We start from the raw sequence: 21,791 nt of genomic DNA on the forward strand, positions 1-21,791 counted from the left end.
ATGAGGCCAAACTTAGATTCACAAAATGTTTAGGGGTATGCATCCCCGTCTCGTCCCCCCTGAAAAAAGCACTGGATTTAATACTGTAGGACTTTTGGTTGCTTAATTACTCTCCAGATAGTCAACCCAATGAACAATGAATGTATGCTTGGGTGGCTGCAGTTAACCATTTAAGGAGTAGTAACTTTCCGCTGTGTGCAGGTTCCCGTTTAGTAAGCTGATCATCAGAATCCTTTTACGTTTGAGAATTTTACCATTCCTCTCCTTCCCTAGATTTCTGATTTATAGGATCAGATACATTAGTAAAATACCTTTTGATACTTTTCTGGGTGTCCCTTGGTGAAGAGGACCATGGAACTGGCGCTGTATAATACACCACAGCAACCTTGCTGTCATCTCACCCCTTTCCCCCCTGGTAAGCACCCTGCCCCAGTAACAACTACTGCTATTTGCAAATTCCTTTCTGCTTTTCTCCTCCCATCTCCTTTGGAGTAAGGACCCCCCAAACTGCAGACAGCATCCCAGCATGAGCAAGAGGCTTATGAAGTAGAACACTCCTGCCTCAATGGCTCCCTGCCCCTCCTCAGATACACTGGGGCTACCACTTACGTGGATTTCATTTATGTGATTGTAGCTTTATGTGGACTGCCAAAAAATAAATGAAAAGGAAGAAAGAGGCAGGAGAGCCTTGCTTGGTAGGCTGTGGAGGTTCCTCTCTTGAAATCTCGCAGGACCATCTGAGATCTCCCAGGAACCTCCCAGAGCCTGGCCAAGGGCTTAAAAGAACTTTCCACATAGGGTTTTCCCAGCACAAAAACAGCTTTTAGGCCCTCCAGCTTGCTGGGCTCTGTGATGTCACATGAGTTTTTGCAAGATCTAGGATGGCAGGAGCAGTTCCAGTTCCGGAAGTTGTTCTGATTTTGCATGATTTTGCCTTTGTAAATGATCTTTGCAAGAGATCTTGTGAACTTATGGATCATCTGGCGGACAAAATTTGAAATTGTAATATTGGACTGGATCAACCTCTTTTTTTCATCCAGAAGGCAGTTCAAGTTTGGTTTGGGCCTGGAGAAAAGAAGCTGTACACATGCCTCTTAGACTCCACATACCCAGAGAAGGGGCAATGCCTTAAAGTGTTCTCTTCTGTTTTATCCACAATTTAAACAATAAGCTATAAGCCAATTTAAGAGTGGTTGGGGAAACACAGCTAGATGGGTGGGGTACTAATAATAATAATGACAAAATGTGTGAAAATATAGATCTAGTTCTCAAAAGCAGTTCTGGATTGCTTAATGAATGCATGATACAGTATTTTGAAGGTGTGCAGGTTCCTTTTCGTCCTTGGAAATAATAAATTTCATTGCATGGAAGATCAATATTGGGTGGCTTAGACAAAGAGAAGGCTTTTTCAGTGGATGTGCTAGTGCCCCTTCTTTGGTATAGCTGCTTCTGCTTCCGAGATCTTTATTTTGCCTTCGCTGCTTGCTTTATTCTCTTATGGTAAGATTCTTAAAACTGGTGTGTTGGCTTTTTGTTATTTAATGTGAGCCACCTTGAGCAACTTATTTGAGAAGACCAGACAGAAATACGTAGGTGAAATTAAAAAATTAAATAATAATCAGTTATAGAATCATACTCGGAAGTGCTGGGTGGTAATTTCTGCTTGGAGGTCATAGAATCATAGAGTTGGAAGGAACCCTGATGATCATCTAGTCCACCCCCTTGCAATACATGAATATGCAGCTGTCCCATACCAGGATCGAACCTGCAACCTTGGCGTTATCAGCACCAACCAAGCTATCCACATGCACCTCTACCTTCAGTTGGCCTAAACATGCTTCACAACCAAAGTGTGGAGTTTACACTAGTTCATACTAGCTTCACACCATCACAAGATTACTGTTGTAATCAGGTCAGAGAGACAAGTCCACAAAAAAGTTTTGTGGAGGTTGTCATGTATAAACTGGAGGGGGGGCAGGGGAGGCACAGCAAAATAGGACCTCAAATAGCCAGAACACAACACTACACTGAAGCTAAAATAGATGGAACAAACAAAAACAACTTGGGTTCTCATGAGTTAGAACATATTTATTGCTTTCATGGTGTATTCCTGCTGTTCCTATCTGGGATTAGCTTGATAACGCTAGTGTTTTAGCTATAATGCAATATTACACTTTATACCTATCAACATCTGCAACAAACAAGTGATACTGATTATTCTTGTTTAATAGGTGGCTGTCCAGATAATTAAGGTAATAGAGGCTTAGGAAAAATCATTAGCAGGAAAATTGAATCAATTTTTCATGCATGTATTTTATGTAACCTGTCAAAAATTCAGAAGCAGCTATTTTTCTAGCCAAGCACCTAGCTACTAATGAGTGGCAAGATTTCCATAATCACTGGAAAGAGTGGCACAATGTAGAGGAGTTTAAAGAAGAAATGAAGGGCTGAAATGTTCAGGTTTAGGTTTGATTACTGAGCGGCTGGCACAGAACCAAAATAGCCCAACATGCACAAGTCCCCTGCCCACTACGTATTCCTTTCATTATACATGTGATCTCTTTGAGTTTTCAATCAATGGGGTTACTAAGTGTGTAAGAGATAGAAAAGCATCTTAAAATGATGTCCACACACTCAGGACAGATGATAAATATGCATATACAACACCATATTTTGTTCAGTTGTATTGCATGTGAAATTAGTGGAGATAATGGTGACATTTGGATTATCACCTTGGTGCTTAATAAGGAGAGAAATTAATGAGCCTTTTGCCTACACATGCAGTCTCTTCATCCTTCTTTTCTGTGAGCTGCAGTTATAACAATATGTTTCTAATTGGTTGCAGTTTCCTGCTTCATACAAACTGGGAAACTATGGTTACCAGCTCCAGAATAACCCAGGGTGTCAAATCATGTTCTACATTTGATTTAATATTAAACCAACTTCAAATCATGGCTTCATATCCTAGCTTGCTCCAGAGCAGATGATTATAGTTTCCTGGTTCAGACAAAATAAGAAATTATGGTTAGAGGCTTCTTGGTTTAATTGCAATTTACATGAATGGTCTGTTGGAATGGGCAAAACACTTGTTTATATCTAGACTTATTAAGCCTAAATAATCACCTGAACTGGGTCACTGTCCATTAATTTTTGTCTCATTGTTAGCATATTTCATGTCTTCTACACCATTTGACGTCATTAATCTGTAAGAGTGTTTGAAAAATCACTTGTCAATTTGTGAATATTTTCCTCTAATACATTAAGTAATGGAAGGAACAGACTGTTAAGTGAGATGTATCTTGGAAATTTATCAGCAGCAATTTGGCTCTAAATCTTGTTGGTCAACATTTTCTTTAGGATGAGTGCTTGCTAGGCTGTATACATCTAATTATTTTTCTAGCTCTGGCACATCGTTTGGATTAGGGGGGGGGGAACTCACTACCACATAGTTTGAGATTTATATTTGTAGGAAGATGAATAAATAACACGAAGGGTTCTTTTACTATTTCAAATGCATACTGCGGATTGGACAGTTCCTGAAATGTTCTCATCCCCACCATATCAGTCCTAAACGCTTAGAACAGTTGCCTACAAAAAAGAAACAGCCTGTCTTTGTTAGAAGCGTATGCAGGGGCCTTCAGGGCCAGATGTCTCCAGAAGCTGGAATCTGCTGGAGCAAATGCCTCCTTAGTTACAATTTGAAGCTAAACACAGCATCACAATGCAATCAAACGGTACGTCTCATAAACTAGCCTGTAGGGAGGTACTACTTCACACTGATGTAGTGAATGGTAACCAAGATGTATAACTTTAAAAGAGGATTGGACAGGTGGAGGATAAGGCTGTTTTATTCCTCCAGTGTCCGAGGTAGTATGCTGGAAATCACAAGTCCGGGAGCGTTCTGTTGCACTTATTTCCAACTTGGAGCTTTTCCATAGGAACCTGGTTACAGCATGCTGGAATAGCTGGGCTTTTAGTCCAACCCAGCAGAGTTCTTATTTCGTTCTTAGTAAGCAGCATGGCAAATTGTGCTACACACTCTTTACAAACTGCTTAACTGATCGGATATTCACAACACCCATTCTATTCGGTAGGCCTCGCTCTCAAGGATGTATATAATTTTAAAAATTGTGTACCACCCTTCATCCAAAACAGAAACATTTTAATTACTCCCATGGAACCTGTGTTTTAAGACATTCAGTGATATGCTTGAAATCAAAGGCAGATTTGATGCACAACTATCAGGGAACTCATTCTTTGCTACATTGCCTTTTAAATATGTTCAAATGACAGTTAGTTTTCTGGGTGTGAGTAGATGCTGTACAGCAGCCTTCCCCAACCTGGTGACCTCCAGATGGTTTGACCGGCAACTTCCATTGTCAAGATGGGTGCAGCTGATGGAGGTTGTAGTACAGCAACATCTGAAGAGCCACTGATTGAGGAAGGCTGCTCTAAATAATATCATACAGTGGTAGAAACAACGTTTGAGATTGGCTGTGTATAAAGGTAATTAGGTAACACAACAGGTTGCAGTGAAGAACCAGAGAATCCATATTCTTCTTTGCCAGCTAGTATTAAACATCACTTCTGAAATGTCTCAACTTATGGCTCAGTTATTTGACTCACTCTTCCATTACAGTCACTCGAGCCTCTAATTCTCCCCCAGTGAATTAAGCAAGTGCTGGCAAGGAAGCAAGAGCAGTGTCCAAGGGCACCACCTCATCATCCACAGTTCTAAATAATTACTGAGTGTGAGATTGCAGCACTAGTTTTTAAACTCTATTGTAGCCCTCGTTCCGTCACTAAACATGTTTTTATTTGTAATGCATTTCTAAAATAGATATAGTCAGGCTTCCTCAAACTCGGTTATCCAGGTGTTTTTGGCCTACAACTCCCATGATCCCTAGCTAGCAGGACCAGTAGTCAGGGATGATGGGAATTGTAGTCTCAAAACATCTGGAGGGCCGAGTTTGAGGAAGCCTGGATATAGTCGTAAGAGCTTTGGTTGTCCCTTTGCTCGGTTTCTTATGCACTGCCCCCCCCCCCGTGCATTTCTCAAATCTTGAATTTGGCAACTAAGCAGGTGTCCATGTATCTGCTTACAAAAGGCCAGGTCCCCTGAGACTCTTCTTGCTAGGACTCTTCACAGCTCACATCCCCTTCCACTGGCTTTCACTCTGTTGTGGTATGGAGGAGTCAAGAAACAGTAGACATTTAGCCTTCTTTGAACCTCAGCAGAAGCAAGAGACCCTATTGCTCCTTTTACATGTGCCAGAGGGAAAGGGATGTGTAGCAAGTCCTGGATACTAAGCCAAGCAAATTTCTGTGGACTATTGCTTTTCCAGAGTTGCTTCATATTTTATAAATGTGAATCATATATGAATCTTATATAAATTAATAATATTTCAGCAGCTATATTTGAACTTCAGCTCCTGAAAGTTAATGGACTCTTGAAGATAGCGACCATAACTATTTGCTGCTGTATGCACCAGGCATACAAAATATGTACAAACAGATACAAAGCAGGCGGCCAGGGACTGTTATTGTTCATAAGTGCTTACGTTGCATATACACATACTAGGAGTGGAAGAGTCCGAACATAGGAAACTTTTGACTAAAGGCTAGACTTTTGCTTAAAGCCTGAATGCTAACCTGTGCTGCAACCTCTGGGGCTGATAAATAGTAGGCTCGCTTCCAAACACCCTGTTTGGAGCATGATGATTGCTCTTCTTAACACCCAGTTACCCTTTCCTTGAAACTAATATTCAGTACAAAATAAAATAAAAAATCCCTTCCAGTAGCACCTTAGAGACCAACTAAGTTTGTTCTTGGTATGAGCTTTCGTGTGCATGCACACTTCTTCAGATAATATTCAGTGTCGTTTTGTATGTGGATGTTCAGTTTTTAGTCCTTTTGGCTAATGGCCACCTTCCACAAAATGTATCTTAATTCCCCTTTTACAGCTGCCCATGGTCTGTTGCATGCATCAGCAAAGGACCGCTCACTCACAAATAGTGAGGTCTGGAAAAATCCTAGGCGGTTTAGGTCTTAGTGAAGTAGTTTATTATGTTCCACCCCCATCACCACACACTATTCTCTTCCACCTCTGAGCATTCCTCAGAGAAGCCCCTTTTTGACCTTTCTTGGACGATGTCATGCTTTATTGGATCCCACCGAGCCAATGAAGCCGTTTCACTTCCCTTTTTTCTGTATCTTGTGATTTAATGTCACTTTGTCCTCAGCGCATGCTATCCTTTCCCTGAACTCAAGTCTCCCAGCAACCCCAGATTTGTAAAGGAGTAGTTAGATTGGTTTTGGAGCCAGCTTTCAACCCTTCCCTCTCTGAAACTTCCCCATGTTTCATCGATGGTTGGATTGAAATGCACTGGCCTATATACCCATTTACACAAAGACACAATAAATGTTCTTTGCTAATATCAGAAAAGGGTTGTCTCTTATGCCAAGTGTGCTGGTCACAGATTGAAATATAAAGTCTTGTATGAAAGCTTCTAAGTATTATTATTATTATTATTATTATTATTATTATTATTATTATTATTTTAAAAGAGGAAGTATAGGAAGAGTACAGTAAACAGCCGGCCAATTCCAGCCAGTGAATACTGGAGAAGTACATCTCTAGAAGTGCAGTTTATTTGGAGCAGTTCACTGAAGCAGAGCTCTTGAAGCAGCCATTTTTAATTACTTCTACTCATTGCCATTCTGTTCACAAACATTTTATGCCACAAGTCAATTTCCTCTGGGATGTAAAAATCCAAATTGTAATGGTCCCCACCAGCTGGAATTAAAAATGTATATCTAAATCTCCTGTAGAGCATTTATGCTTTAGGTAATTTACCCAGTGTTCCTATTAAACTGAAGCATTCAAGCTGGCTGCAACAAACCTAATACTGTGGCATTATGAAGAATTCAGACTGAATAGCTTCCAAAACTAGTGGGGTCGTTTATTTTGTTATTTGTAGCCGATCATTTCTTGTTCCACACCAATAAAAAACAGAACATTGTTTTGATTTACCGGTATATTGGAAGTAAAGAACTTCTGCAGTAGGCTAGTGAAGTGTTAAACTCAATAAATTGAGTATTTGGAAAATTCCAAAAACTGAATACCTCAGCTGTTCTGTGTGTGTATTGGTTGAAACAGTTCTAGCCAGACATTCAGCATATTAGCTGAATGCTTGACATACCTGAATGTATACCTTAATGCAGTGGGGTTTGGTCCAGTGAATATACCCATCAGCTGAGTATCTTCATCCTGTTGAAAATCATTTTGTTAATGTGTTATGATATTGGGGAATTGTTGTTGTTTGTTCGTTGTTGTTACTGTTATTTATTAAATTTGTATACCACCCTTCATTTGAACATGACAGAGTGGTTCACAACACAAAAATACAAAATGAAAACACAGCCTACAATGCAATACAAAACCAATAACCCTTCTGCCATAGACGGTTTAATCAGCCCAAGGCCTGGTTATTGACAAATGTTTTTGCCTGGCACCTAAAGACATGGGGTGAAAAGGCCAAATCATGAAGGCTTTTTAGACAGACTAATGCATATCACAATATATAGGTCCTATGCTTCTATAAATCTGCATAAAGAACTTCCCCACACCACAGGGCTCTATATTGAGCTATGCATCATGGACCAGGATTGCATAGATTTATTGATTTGAAATGCTTCTAGCCCAGCCTTCATCAACAAAGATTCCAGAGCAGTGTGCATATACCAAAATAAATAAAAATATAATGCAATTAAAGCTAAAAAATACCATCATTTAATAATAATAATAATAATAATAATAATAATAATAACCACCTAGATAAACAAAGCAGAAAAAATAACAAAATCTCAAATGTTAAAATGCCTGAGTGAATAAGTGAATTTTGACATGGCACAAAAATGAATGTAATGCTTTGCACCAGTTGTACCATTACAAGGAAGGTTGTCCAAAGACAGGACACCACCACAGAGAAGGTTGTGCCACCACAGAGGAGGTTGTATCCTTCATTGATGCATAACAAACTTCACCCAAAGACACAGGAAGGTAGTATAGGGTGAGGTTCTCCTTCAAGTATTTGGGTGCCAAATCATTTAAGGCTTCAAAGGTAAGCTACCAGAACCTTGAATGGACTTGGAAGCAAACACACTCCTTAGTAAGGAGGAGCATCCTGTACCAGTCCAATGGGGAATCCCCATAAGGGATCTTAGAGGGCAAAACTACATACACTGTGAGGAGCCCAGTCACGGGCTGATAGCCAAAACTTGTAGCTTGGAGTTGTACTGGACTCAGCATTGTCACTGAATGCTCAGGGGAACTCAGTGGCATGGAGTGCCTTTCAACCAGCTTCAGCAGCTACGACCATTTCTGGACAGGAGTAGTGTTGCCACAGTTATCCGCACTCTAGTAACTTCCAAAGAGATCGCTGTGGGGCTACCCTTGAAGACAACCCGAAAGCTTCAATTAGTGCAAAATGTGGCAGCAGGACATTAAGTGGTATAGTTGGAAGGAATCATAACATCAGTTCCAAAAGATCTACATGGCAGCCCCAAGTGAGTTGGAAGGGTACAGGAGCAGGCAGAAATGACAACATACACAAACTGATGTTGAATTAAATTAGGCCACAATTTTATTGATCACAGTGCAAAAGGTTTGGCACAGGCATTTGCCATGACTCCACATGATCAACAACCAGCACACCTGCTGGTTGATGAACTGTAGTTTGACAGCCGGGGTTGACCATTGTCAAGGCTACCATGGCATGAACTGCTTGTGGCAGAGCTTATCCAGTCACTGGTGAGAGGCATTGAGCATACCTTCCTTTTCACCAGACACTTTGAACCATCCAAACAATTCCAGCCCCTCCTTTCCATACAGTGGTACCTCTGGTTATGAACTTATTTTTTTCCGCAAGTCCGTTCTTAACCTGAGGCGTGTTTTTGCTAATGGGGCCTCCCGCTGCCGCCACACGATTTCTGTTCTCATCCTGAGGTAAAGTTCTTAACCCGAGGTACTACTTCCGGGTTAGCAGAGTCTGTAACCCAAAGTGTTTGTAACCCGAGGTGTTTGTAAACCAACGTACTACTGTATTTCTTTTCTGACTGAGTCATTGTTCCATGGCTACTGAACATGCTCAACCCTCTCTGGGCTGTTTTGGGATTTCCCCCCATAGGGATTTTTGGGGCCATTTTTTATTTCTATTTCTGCAAACCTTTGCCCTCCCCCGCAGTGCCTCTCTCTTGGTTGTGAATTGTGCCATTTTAGACAGCACTTACCCTTGAACTTTGCAAATAGAGGAAGTGATATTCGTTCATACTCCATCGTGTAGTAACAATAAAAATTACTTTCCCTATCATTTCAGCAATCTAGATACCATGTAAGTGAGTACTAAGGTAATTTCGAACATCCTTTGGAAATTCTCTTTTTAATATGTCTATTAAAATATTTTTGCCGATTTTCAGAATTAATTGGTTGTGTCTTTAGTATTAAATGGGATGTGTTTGGCTAAGAAATTTTGTTCATTTTCTAAAGGTTAATGAGGTGTTCTTTATTATATATGCCTTCCCCACTGTTATCCCAGCCCTGAAGCCTGCCATTGTACTATAATCCATCTAAATGTATTTTAGCATACACATCCCATTTGTTTTATACAGTATTCATTAAGTGACTGTTGCATTTATTACATTTTTATATGAATTACATCAGCTGTTTTTTTCCAATCTGTGAGTTTTATAGGGCGGAAGAGGAAGAAAGGGGCAGCTGTTAGCCTTCAAAATAGGCTTGTTTTTATCATCAGGGACAGGCATCTGATGGGCTGCCTAAGCAAACATTACAGCTTTGGTTTTCAGTTTATGGGTCAGGACCTACAAGGGGTTGTGTCATGACCTAAGATTGTACCATTCTACTAGTTCTGAAGCGGAGTTGGAAAGCCTGTAGTGTGTGCCCCTCCCCCCCCCAGTCTTGGTAGAATCCAGCTACATTGGTCACAGTCCAACATGGCCTATGATAAGCTCCCCATCCCTTTTTTAAAAGGGTCTTTTTTCAGAGAAGAATGGGAGATGAGGTTAAAGGAGACAACGTGAAAAACAATGGACACATTATTATTATTTTAAATAAAGAGGATCTCATGTTGTAATTGGGGGTGAACGGTGTTCCTGGATTTGAAAATGACTGTTCTGTATAGCAAATGAGTCAGCAAATGAAATGACCTGCTCCATCATCCCTTTGCCTCTGTATTTAATATGGCAACCTTTCAGAAATAAATCTTATAGCAACACTTTTTGTGATGCAACTGCTAGAAATTCTGTCACACTGTGCAATGATAGAAGGTCATGCTTTACTCAGTTAACAAGACCCATCTGGAGTGTAGGTGTTGATGAGCTTAGAGCAGAACTACACAGTTAAAAGGGGGGGGGGACCTTGAATATTCCCACAGTACAAAATCAAAACTATCAGTCCCATGCTTGCCTACTATATAGGTAATAAACTGATTCTTTTCACTTTCGCTGGGCATAGCTTGGGTTGGCTGGCACTCTTGTCTGCTGAATCGGTTAGTAAATATACCAGTGAATAAATGCTTGCACACCTTTTAATACAAACCATGCCAATTCATGCCTGTTGAGTTGCACTGCCTCCTTATGTGGCAGTCATACCCCATGCACATAATGAGTGAAAAATACTGTTATGACACATGGCAATCGATTTCTGATATCTGGTTGCCTTTGTGGTTGGGACACCTGTGGACTTGCTAGTCATAGGGGTAGTAGGAGATGTGCACCTTTCTCCCACCCACCCCCAGTTTTTGCTGGAAACATATCACCATGCATCAAATTTTAAGATACATCTTCTCTTGTGTAAACAAGTTGATACCACTTCAAATATGGCAGTGGTCCTTCTTTCTCACATTATCCACACACACACCCTCATATTTTTGCACCTGCAACTTCCCAATTTATTCCCAATTTATAAATAAAGAGCAAGAAAACAGGAAATATGAGAGGGAGGAGAGGGTGATAAGCCATCAGAGAGACATCTCTGCTGGAAATGTAACAAGGCTTTGGCCCATTCCTTGCGTACCTGAAATCCTTTGGCTGCTCCTTCAGACACCACACATCTTCCTGAATTTGATCTGTAACTATACAGGGTAATTTGTTCAGCACCAATGGCTGTGTTTGAAAGACAAAAGGCCTCAGTTAATGATAGTTTTTTTGTTCGTTCGTTTTGGGTGCATGTAATTAAGCTACAGATGCCACATTTCAGTTAGCAGCTAGTATTGCAATTGTAATAGCATTCTTATTCAGAAATGTTTAACTCTGCACAGCAGTATTGTGAGCTGCCATGGGGGGGGCATGTGGTGGATACTTGATTTATGAACATACAGTGGTACCTCTGGTTACGTACTTAATTTGTTCTGGAGGTTCCTTCTTAACCTGAAATCATTTTTAACCTGAAGCACCACTTTAGCTAATGGGGCCTCCCGCTGCCACCACACCGCCGCTGCCCAATTTCTGTTCTCATCCTGAAGCAAAGTTCTTAACCCGAGGTACTATTTCTGGGTTAGCAGAGTCTGTAACCTGAAGCGTCTGTAACCCAAGGTACCACTGTAGTAAGAAATGGGAAATGGTGTGAAGATTTCTTGTTTCTTGGCTTTTTCTCATCCAAAATAGGAAAGTGAGCTCAGGGCTTGGCTCCAGGTTTGAGTGCAAAATGCCCTTTCTCACACACATGGGCCGCTTCAGGTATACCCAGCAGTGGTGGTTGCAAAAACACTCCAAAGGAAGGTGGAAGCTGTCATTTAATTTGAAAATTGACAATTTTATTGAGTTGATGTCTATGACAATACAAGCAATAGAAGAAAAAGTGTTTTGTAAAGCAACGGCGAAGTATAGATCTATTATTATACCATGCTGGTTAAAGTTTTGCAAGTAGGTTGGTTGCTTTTACTATATCATTTAGTATCTAAACCAATATAATGACTCCATTAAAGCTGCCATTTGGATTTCCCGCTTTTCTGCAGAATGCTCACTCCAGAGAACTGAGGGAAATTATAGTGGTAACTCTCAGACCCAGCCACATACGCCCTGAAATCCTACCTATGTAGAGCTGCATAAAAATACTTCTATATGAACTTTCCCATCCCAATTTTACTGGGTAAGAATCTCTATCTTGGAGGGCTTACACCCAATGAATGTCGAAACAAAATAGAAAATTCTTTTCAGTAGCACCTTAGAGACCAACTGTGTTTGTTCTTGGTATGAGCTTTCGTGCGCATGCACACTTCTTCAGATACACTGAAATAGAAGTCTTCTGTTTCAGTATATCTGAAGAAGTGTGCATGCACACGAAAGCTCATACCAAGAACAAACACAGTTGGTCTCTAAGGTGCTACTGAAAAGAATTTTCTATTTTGTTTCGACTATGGCAGACCAGCACGGCTACCCACCTGTAACTGGAACCCAATGAATGTGTTTGTGAAAGGACCAATAGTTCATCGTAGCACATGCACCTGACCAGCAGGGTGGCTATGAATCAGGCCTATGGGCATTAGAATGTATGCACACATACGGCCATTTTGCACATCAATGTCAGAAATCAACCTACTGCCTCCCATGCATTCAGTGCGTACAGTTTGCCATGGATATGAATGGCAGAAAATAAATACAGGCAAAACAATCTATCTTCTAGCTTAGCCTGAATTGGCACAAATGTAGATGATGTGCAGTCTTTTTCTTGGATTCATCTTAAAACAGCTATTTTTATTCTGCATCTTCTCATTAGATCTTTCAGATATTGGTTAAGCCCATCAAAAATATTTGAGTAGGTAGTGATGAAGATTCATATCTATAGGTATTATCGATCTACTGGAGAGGCTGTGACCATTTTTTCTTGTTAGTTTCCTTGACAATTCCAGAAATGCCCTGGATGGAAGTGATAATTTAGACTGAAAGTGCTGTAATGCTGTGCCAAAGAATTCTCCTAGTAAATCTTACCAAGGCATTTATATTGGGCAGAGTTAACTTTTATATTGGAGATTTGACTCCTAATCTTAATGCAGTTAACAGAAGTGAGCAGAAACTCTCCACATTGCCTTTCATTCTGTTCTTATTAGTGCCTTCCTTGTGGAAAGTTTCGTATTGAATGTATATAAAAGAGTAGCACATTTGTATGGATTTATGCATGAGAAAGTGTGGCACCAAAATATTTTCTTGCACTGACTGCCAATCTGTAAATAAAGTCAAAATAAATTAAATGGTTTTCTTTCTAATTTTACTTTGACACCTAAATAAATCTAAACATTTAATGTGATTATTTTCATCTGTGTATGTTATGTATGTAGTTTGATACATATTGTCATCTGAGCGAAACTGATTTTGAAAATGGATTCTTTAAAAGCATAATTGTAGCAACGAAAGCTTCTAGTATAAAGAGTAAACACATTTACATAAATGTATCATGTTCGTGCAGTGAAAAATTTTATTACATAAATTGTTTTGTATTATTCAGCATGCCAGAGAATACTGCTTTTTTAAAAAAATAAAATAAAATAGCTGATGCAAAATATGATTGTCATCTGCCTTAAATTGAAATGTTAAAGAATTTAAATTTAAATTTAAATGTTAAAAGAATGTTAAAGGTGCTTAACTTTAGAATGATGGTTTGTAATTTATTACTGCATTCCTAACACTGTGCTAATATTGCACAAACAATATAAGTGATACAGCTGATGACACCCCAGACCTGTTGTTCTACATATGTTTGAGTGTGCATCTAGAGCTCTGGGAGAGCAGGTGTCTTCATTTGCTTCATTTGCTTCATTGGAGATTGCTTCACCATATGCACAGTAAGGTGCGCATGATTTTGTCATCAGCTGTTCTTAATGGAGAATCCCTTTCAACCAAGGTTGCGTCTTTTACATTTCCCTTAGATTGCAAAGGATTGCAGGTTTGAGTTACTGGCTGTGTGGCATCAGTTCTGTTTCATATTATGCACCCATGTGGAGAGGCATCCCCAAAAGCCCCGTAAGGTTCAACGTATGCAGGCAATGTAGTGGATAATTTTGGGGATGGAATGGGAGGTCATTGTGGGCCTGCCATACCTGCATCCAGTCATCTCACTTATTAGTTACTTTGTGTAGGGGGTGTCTCATAATTTGAATGAGTGAAAGAGAAGAACTGAATGCAGATATCAGAGGTGCACAGAGACCTGCCATTCCCCAGCTGTCCTGAAGCACTTATCTGTGAGCATTTACCAAGGACGTAGAAGGGAGAAATCGTACTCTGTTGAACTCTAGTGGGAGCCATCCACCAATAGGTTGTTGATTGTGCGATATGTTTATAAAACAAAAGGGGCGGGGAAAATATTTGAAAAGAATTGAAAAAAATGTGTTTCTTTTCTTTTCTATAGCTCTACTGAAAAGTCGTTTCCCTGGAGATCTGCAGGTACAGTTGTCTTGTATGTTTGGTGTACCCTGTACAAATGCTACATATTTCATGAGTTTCCCTTCAAACTTGGCAGTTGTTCCAAAGCAAACTGATCTATGTTGTGCTAAATGCAAACACACACACACACAAAAAAACATCCACATCGGCATTTTTTAAGAATATAAACTACTTAAAAAAATTCAAAACTACCTTTTGCCAGAAATGATGTTCTTCTGATATATCTTGCAGTGACATACTTGCAAGGCTTACTTTTTACATATTTGCTTGCAGTATATATTCATTACTCTTCGTGACCCCATGGACCAGAGCGTGCCTGGCGTGCTCTGGTCCATGGGGTCACGAAGAGTCGGACACGACTGAACAACTGAACAACAACAATATATTCATTAAAGTGATCACAGTCTATTGTTCCGCTCACAGTTTGCTAACATGTGGGCCATTTCATGTGACTTCTTATCCTTACAGTTCTCTTGTGTAGAGGGGGGAAAACCTGTACACCCAGTATACACCATCATCTGTGATGACTGCTTAGGTGTCTATTTCATTGTTTGCACATAGCATCACAATTTGTAAATGTGATCGCAATAATATATGATAGCCTTAGCATTTTTGTTGCTACATCAGTTAAATTAAACGGTGTTCTCCTTGTATGGTACATCTGCCTACAAATGTTCTATTATCGAACTATCATTCTAAGTATATTTATAATGCAGTGATTTTCAAACTGTATTCCTAGAAAATCAGTAATGGAAGATAAGCTACATGAAAAGCACTATGCCAATGTTGAATATTCTGCGATGTGTGTTATTCATGGTTTCATAGCGCACTCTTAGCTTGTGGGGCTAAGAGCTTGATGGGTACCACTCAAGAATTTAGTGTGTGCAACAGAACGTGCCCCAGAATCCTGTGAAACATGCAGGAGTTCCTTTGCAGACACACCAGTGCAGAAATGATACCTTGTGGGGTAGGATGCTTAAAAGTCACACTTGTAACATTATAGATCAGTAGCCTGGGCTATCTTATTGTCTTAATCTGTCTCTGATATTTTTTTACTTCTGTTTTTCATTTGCCCCTTACTACTTTTTGTTCATTTTTCTTACATTTAATTGGTTTTCCTTGCGCTTTTTCATTTCTGTTTTTAGTCACCTTAAACTGCACAAACAAATGTGGGTTGTAAGTGTTTTCGATAAATAAAAATAAATGCTGTAATAAAACTCTTTGCTAGTATGTGGAAAGGATTTATCTGGCTTTACCGAGACCCTTATACAGGTGAAACTCGAAAAATTAGAATACCGTGGAAAAGTCTGTTTATGTAAGCAATTGTTTTCATTAGCTACTGGAGTTTAATATATGAGATAGACTCATGACATGCAAAGCGAGATATGTCAAGCCTTTATTTGTTATAATTGTGATGATTATGGCATACAGCTGATGAAAACCCCAAAGTTGAAATTGTTAATTTGGGTTTCTCATCAGCTGTATGCCATAATCATCACAATTATAACAAATAAAGGCTTGACATATCTCGCTTTGCATGTCATGAGTCTATCTCATATATTAGTTTCACCTTTTAAGTTGAATTACTGAAAGAAATGAACTTTTCCATGATATTCTAATTTTTCGAGTTTCACCTGTACAATGTTTTCCAGCTAAACAAAATTTTGGTTATTGTAGCACACCTGATTGTTTTTCTCCCTTTAAATAGTCATGTCCTACAACAAATAGTTGTTGAAAGACACTTCACAAATGGTTTTCTATGCAGTGTGGGAGACTGCTGACCTGGAAAACACAAGTGGAAAGTTTATTTGGAATGGGTCTTTATTAGTTATATGGTACTTTTATTTGGCAGGCACATTTTGAGCTAATTCACAGGGTGAACATGCTTTATTTTAAAAATTATTAAATTAAAATGCTTTTCCTTAATGGATCTAAATGTTATTGGCTCTTCTTTCTTAGTAGCTGGACATATTAGGTCAAAACTATAATCCTAGTGCACATCTTCAGAATTATTGGACATTGACGTACAACTGAGATGTCCCTAACTTTGCATTCTCCATTCATTGTAAGGAATATTTGCTGGCTATCTTGCCGCCTTTTCATGTTTTTAAACTCCAAAACTAATTAAAATTAGTTGCACCAAGCTGTGCAATTATGGGAACTCTCTAGCAACAACAAAGAAGCCCACCCCAAAACTCTAATCCACTTTAACTCCATTCTCATTCATTTCCATGGCTCCCTGCCTTTCATGTAAGAGACCTGGAAAGCTTCCAGTTCTAGGTTTCTTACTCCAGCCCAGATAAATTACCTTCAGAATTCAGCTTTTAAGGAACTAAAAAGTTATTATTTCTTTAGTTCAGAGATAGGCAGAAAGCATGTTGGGGTCTGTTGGAAAATCATGGTTATTTGCAGTAGACCAGCAAGAACTTCTGCCTCCCAGTTGTATGCATATATGTATTCACCTCGTTTAATAATCACAACAACCTTGTATGGCAGGTTAGGTTGAGACACCGTGACTGACCCAAGGCTGCCCAGTGAATATTTGAGCCATAAGTGGAAGTTTGAGGGTCTTGTCCTCCTTGCCAAGCTGCAAATTTAATATTAAATTTCTGAGTCGCAGCTGCCCCATCTCAGATTCCCTAAATCATCCGTGGAAAGAAAGTGAAGAGAAGCCCTCATGTGAAGATGTAGCAAGCAGGAAGGATTTCTCAGTGGTTTCATGTTCCTCAGTCGTGGCACATTTTTGTTTAAAAGAACTAAACAAATTCTGTTTTGAAAAGGCCCGGCTTGAAAAGACAATTCACCCTAAAACCCTTTTAGTAAATTACAGCTGTACCTTGGATCTCAAACATCTTGGCTCCCGAACAAATCAGCTCCCAAACGATCGAAGTGAGTGTTCCGGTTTTCAAACAATTTTCAGAAGCTGAACATCCGGCGCAGCTTCGGTGGCTTCTGATTGACTGCAGGGTGCTCCTGCAGCCAATCGGAAGCTGAGCCTTGGTTTTCAGCTGGTTCCGGGAGTAGAACAGACTCCCAGAATGCATTCGTTTGAGAACCAAGGTACGACTGTAAAAGAAATTAAAGGCTATATAGCTTAGTGGTAGTGCATCAGCCTTGCCTACAGAATGTCCCAGGTTCAATCTCCAGCATCTCCACGCAGGGCTGGGAGAAACCTCTGCCTATAATTCTGGAGAGCTGATGTTTCATCAGGGAAGACAGAACTAAACTAGATGGACCAATGGTCTGAGTCCTTATAGGGCAGCTTCCTATGTTCCTAAGTTACTGGATGGGATTTCGCAGCCAGATAGGCTAATTCATATAGGAATCAGTTCCTGAATGTAAATTTGATCCCTTCTGGTATCTTTTCAATCATGCTTTGTCTTTCAAGCCACAGATTTCTTTCTTTCTTTCTTTTTAAGTATATTTGTTTTATGCTTAAAGTTCAAGAATGAATTTCACAGCTGACAATATGTTCTTCAGCTAACAGCTTCAGAATTTTCCTCCTTAGGAAGTGTGTACTGTTGAGCTTTCAAAACTGACAAGAAAACACCACCTCCACAAATGGTCTTTTCTTTTATGTCTTTCTCAGAGTTGAATGTTCATATACAAAGCTATTGCTCTTGCACAATTGTCTAAAATTGCTTTGCAGATGGTATGTAGAATAGAACTGAACAGAAATGGTGAAGCTGTACCAGGTTGCAGATGCATATAGATGTAGATATTATTATTGACTAACAAAACTCTGCTTTCAGATTTGCCAAACACAGGTGTAAATAAACTCAGAGCATCTGAGAGTGTTCATATTGCTTCTTATCATGTTGGAACAGAGCCAGAACAAGGGAATCTCTACTCACCAGAGCAAACATCGCTCCATGAAAGTGAGGGTCTGTTATATACATTTTAAATAAACTGAGATTTATCAATCTGGTCTTGTTTTTATTCATAACTGTGTAATAATTTCAGGTTCATTGTGCTTTTTATCTTTAGGATCAGTGGGTAACTCTAGGAGTTCAACACAAATGAATTCTTATTCTGACAGTGGATACCAGGAAGTAAGCAGTTTTCACAACAGCCAGAACCTGATAAAGGGAGAGAACAGACAGCAACATTCCTTTATCGGAGCAAATAATAACCATTTGGTGAGAAGCTCAAGGGCTGAAGGACAGGCTTTGGTTCAGGTACATGTAGCTCCAAAAATATATTCAAGAAAAGCTGATGAAATAAATATACTAATATAGATATTGTGTAAAAGTAATATAAATATGAATGTAATACCCAATACAATAATTTACTTACCTTGATAAATCATTTGTATTCTGCATCTTCAACCACAACACTCCTCTGACTGGCTTAAAATTATATAAGAATAATTAAACACTATTTCATTTCATTTCTGTATCACCTTTATCTTCAATGGATCTCATCAAAAGAGTGGGGGGGGGGGGGGAGAAAACACCATTCAAAAGCAAACAGCACTTCCATAAATGGCATAAGACAATACAGTGGTACCTTGGGTTAAGAACTTAATTCGTTCTGGAGGTCCGTTCTTAATCTGAAACTGTTCTTAACCTAAGGTACCATTTTAGCTAATGGGGCCTCCTGCTGCCGCCACTGCACAATTTCTGTTCTCATCCTGAAGCAAAGTTCTTAACCCGAGGTACTATTTCTGGGTTAGCAGAGTCTGTAACCTGAAGCGCCTGTAACCCGAGCATAATGGAGCAAAGCTTCAAGGTCATACTTCCCTTCTAAACATTTGTGGTTGAGGGCCGGGTCACCAGCATTTAGTTCCACTTTCCAGGAATCCTTGGTTGCCATTACATGTCATTACTGGTTCATACACCAAGATTTTTAGAAAGATGAACTAAATGCTAGCAACATTCTCTCAGTTACACAGGAGGAGAAAATGAGAGGGCATGGAAGCCCAAGACTATTGTTCAGCCTAATTCCAGCTTTTGTAGAATGACGTTGGCCTGTGCAGTGTTAATGGTAACTTATTTATTAGGCTTATTAATAAGACATAAAAAGGTGAAGACTAAATGGAGAAAATAGTTCTATAGGATTTTAGTGACACATCTGTTTAAAAAAAAAGCAAAGCAGAACATTAAGATTAAAGCTACATCTATACTACAACATTTAAGCCCAATCCAAAGGATGTTACTCTTTTGGCCCCTCTCAAGGAACTCTGGAAATTAATAGTTTCGCTTGGCTGCGGATCCCAAACAGGATTCTCGTCGTTCTTTAAGAATGCATTCTTGGCGGAAGTTACAATAGATAAGCTTACTTTAAAACATTTTAGGCGCAATCCAGCAAACATTAAGCATTTTAAGTCCTGCTGATTTCATTGCAGAGACTGAGAAGTGCAATTGTGTGCATATCTGTTCAACAAGTCTTACTCCCAGATAAATGTGTAGAGAACTGAAACCTTAAAAACATGAGCTTAACTCTCTGTTTTAAAATCAAAGGGACTTAACTCTAGTGCAAATGCCCCCGCAAAGGACTTTTCAAGCGAAAATGTTGATCTTTTACACTGGTTGATGGCTTTGTGCACCAAAATGATACGTGGTTCCTTTTGAACAGGCATCCTCAAACATAGCTGCCAACCGAGCCATGAGACGTGTAAGTTCTGTTCCATCGAGGGCCCAGTCTCCCTCATATGTGACCACTGCAGGCATTTCTCCTTCAAGGGGATCACTCAGAACTTCTTTAGGGAGTGGCTATGGCTCACCATCTGTTACTGAGTCGCGATCTCTTAATTCTAATGTGTTTTCATCTACAACATTGCCTGTACAACGAGCAGCATCTCCGTTTACTACACAGAGGCCAGCTTCGCCTATCGCAGTGCGCAGAGTTAGCTCGGTAACATCCAGGCAGTCGACCAACCCCAGTGGAGGAACTCCCCAGTACCAGCCTGCTGTCAGAGTTGGGTCACCTCTTACGCTAAATGACACACAGACAAGAGTGGCCTCTCCACCCCAAACCCAAGTTGGATCTTCATCACCAAAACGTTCTGGGATGACCGCCGTTCCACAACATCTGGGGACAACATTACAACGGACACTTCATGACATCGAGCAATATGCACAGCAGTATGATATATATGAAAAAATGGTCCCACCCCGTCCAGATAGCCTTACAGGTTAGTAAAAAGGTAAAGACACAACTTAAAACTTTGCGCAAACCTGTAAATACAATGAATTTCATTGTTGGCAAGAGGAGCTGTAATATGCCATTACTGATGCTTGAAATGTTGTTACACACACAGTGCCTGCACATGAGGAATCTGCACAGGATCAACAACACAATGCAGGATTTTACGACTGCATTTTAAACCGGGATATTTTTTTCAAAGGGTAGGAATCGGATGTTAGGTGTCGCTGAAAAGCTTATTGACTTCACTGAAAGGAAGGACTGAAGTTGCTTCTTTGAATGTGTTTGTAGTTCCACAGACTTGTTTCAGTAGATATTTTCGGAATTAATCGTTTCATTTCTCATCACAAAAAAATGAAATGTTATACTGTGGAGGCTTAGCAGTTTTATTTTATTTTTAATTTGTTTCTGTTGAAAGATTTCCATGGATAAACAAAAGAACCTATAGCGTCTCTGTTTTCAATTCAGTCCTTTCTACAGGTCAGCTACATTTGGTGTGAAACGCTGCTTTTGAGGTTGAGGGGGAGAGCGAAGTGTGGAGAGGGGGGGAAGAAAGAAGGGGGGCGGATAATGATCTTTCATTCTTTTGCATAGTGTATGTCCAGAGTTTTGTGTCAGCGTCAGATGGGTAGGTTCTTCGTTTGTTTTTGCTGGCAATGCAAGAGGCTGGAGAACCCAGAATAAGGTTGGTTGCATTCAGTTGATTGCCGTGAGCTTGGTTTGTGTGTGAGAGGGGGAGGGACATTCTTCAGATGAAAACAATGAGCTTCAGTTGTTATGTGTTTTCTACACACAGTTTTTAAATGCACAGAAAAAAAATATATACTTAATGCCTTAATAAAATGATTGTTTATGGGCACAAGTGCTCTGCTGTATACACGATAATTTCAGCTGCCTGAAAGATCTTCATTTGGATGGAGGGCTCCAGTTCATCTCCATAGGAGTGGGTGCGCACTCCACCCAGATGACTGATGAAGACAGGATGCATTATGGGTATCTGAGCACATGCAGATTGTTGGGTGGGGATTTAGGAAGTATTCACCACATTGTTTAGCCTGCAGGGGTTCTAAACATGCACAACTTGCATTAGATTGTGACCTATAAATAATAAGTAAATAATAAATAATAAGTACAAATAAAATACCACCATGGATTGTCATTTGTTACCAGGTGCATATGAATGAATTTAA

The 21,791-nt window shown here is 39.7% G+C and overlaps 1 protein-coding gene across 5 annotated transcripts in view; it reads left to right on the forward strand.

Annotated features, from left to right (window-relative positions):
* Window positions 1-21,791, forward strand: part of PKP4 (plakophilin 4) — a 97,001-nt gene that overhangs the window by 40,530 nt on the left and 34,680 nt on the right. For 3 of the 5 annotated variants that reach the window (XM_033165333.1, XM_033165350.1, XM_033165359.1), the window contains exons 4-7: window positions 14,420-14,454; window positions 18,207-18,338; window positions 18,442-18,632; window positions 20,032-20,590. In XM_033165333.1, coding sequence (XP_033021224.1) covers window positions 14,420-14,454; window positions 18,207-18,338; window positions 18,442-18,632; window positions 20,032-20,590 — 917 coding nt within the window. The remainder of the gene's footprint in view (window positions 1-14,419; window positions 14,455-18,206; window positions 18,339-18,441; window positions 18,633-20,031; window positions 20,591-21,791) is intronic. The other 2 variants (XM_033165367.1, XM_033165342.1) reach the window with 2 other exon arrangements.

This window comes from Lacerta agilis, chromosome 1, assembly GCF_009819535.1.
Source record: "Lacerta agilis isolate rLacAgi1 chromosome 1, rLacAgi1.pri, whole genome shotgun sequence".
Lineage (NCBI taxonomy): Eukaryota > Metazoa > Chordata > Lepidosauria > Squamata > Lacertidae > Lacerta > Lacerta agilis.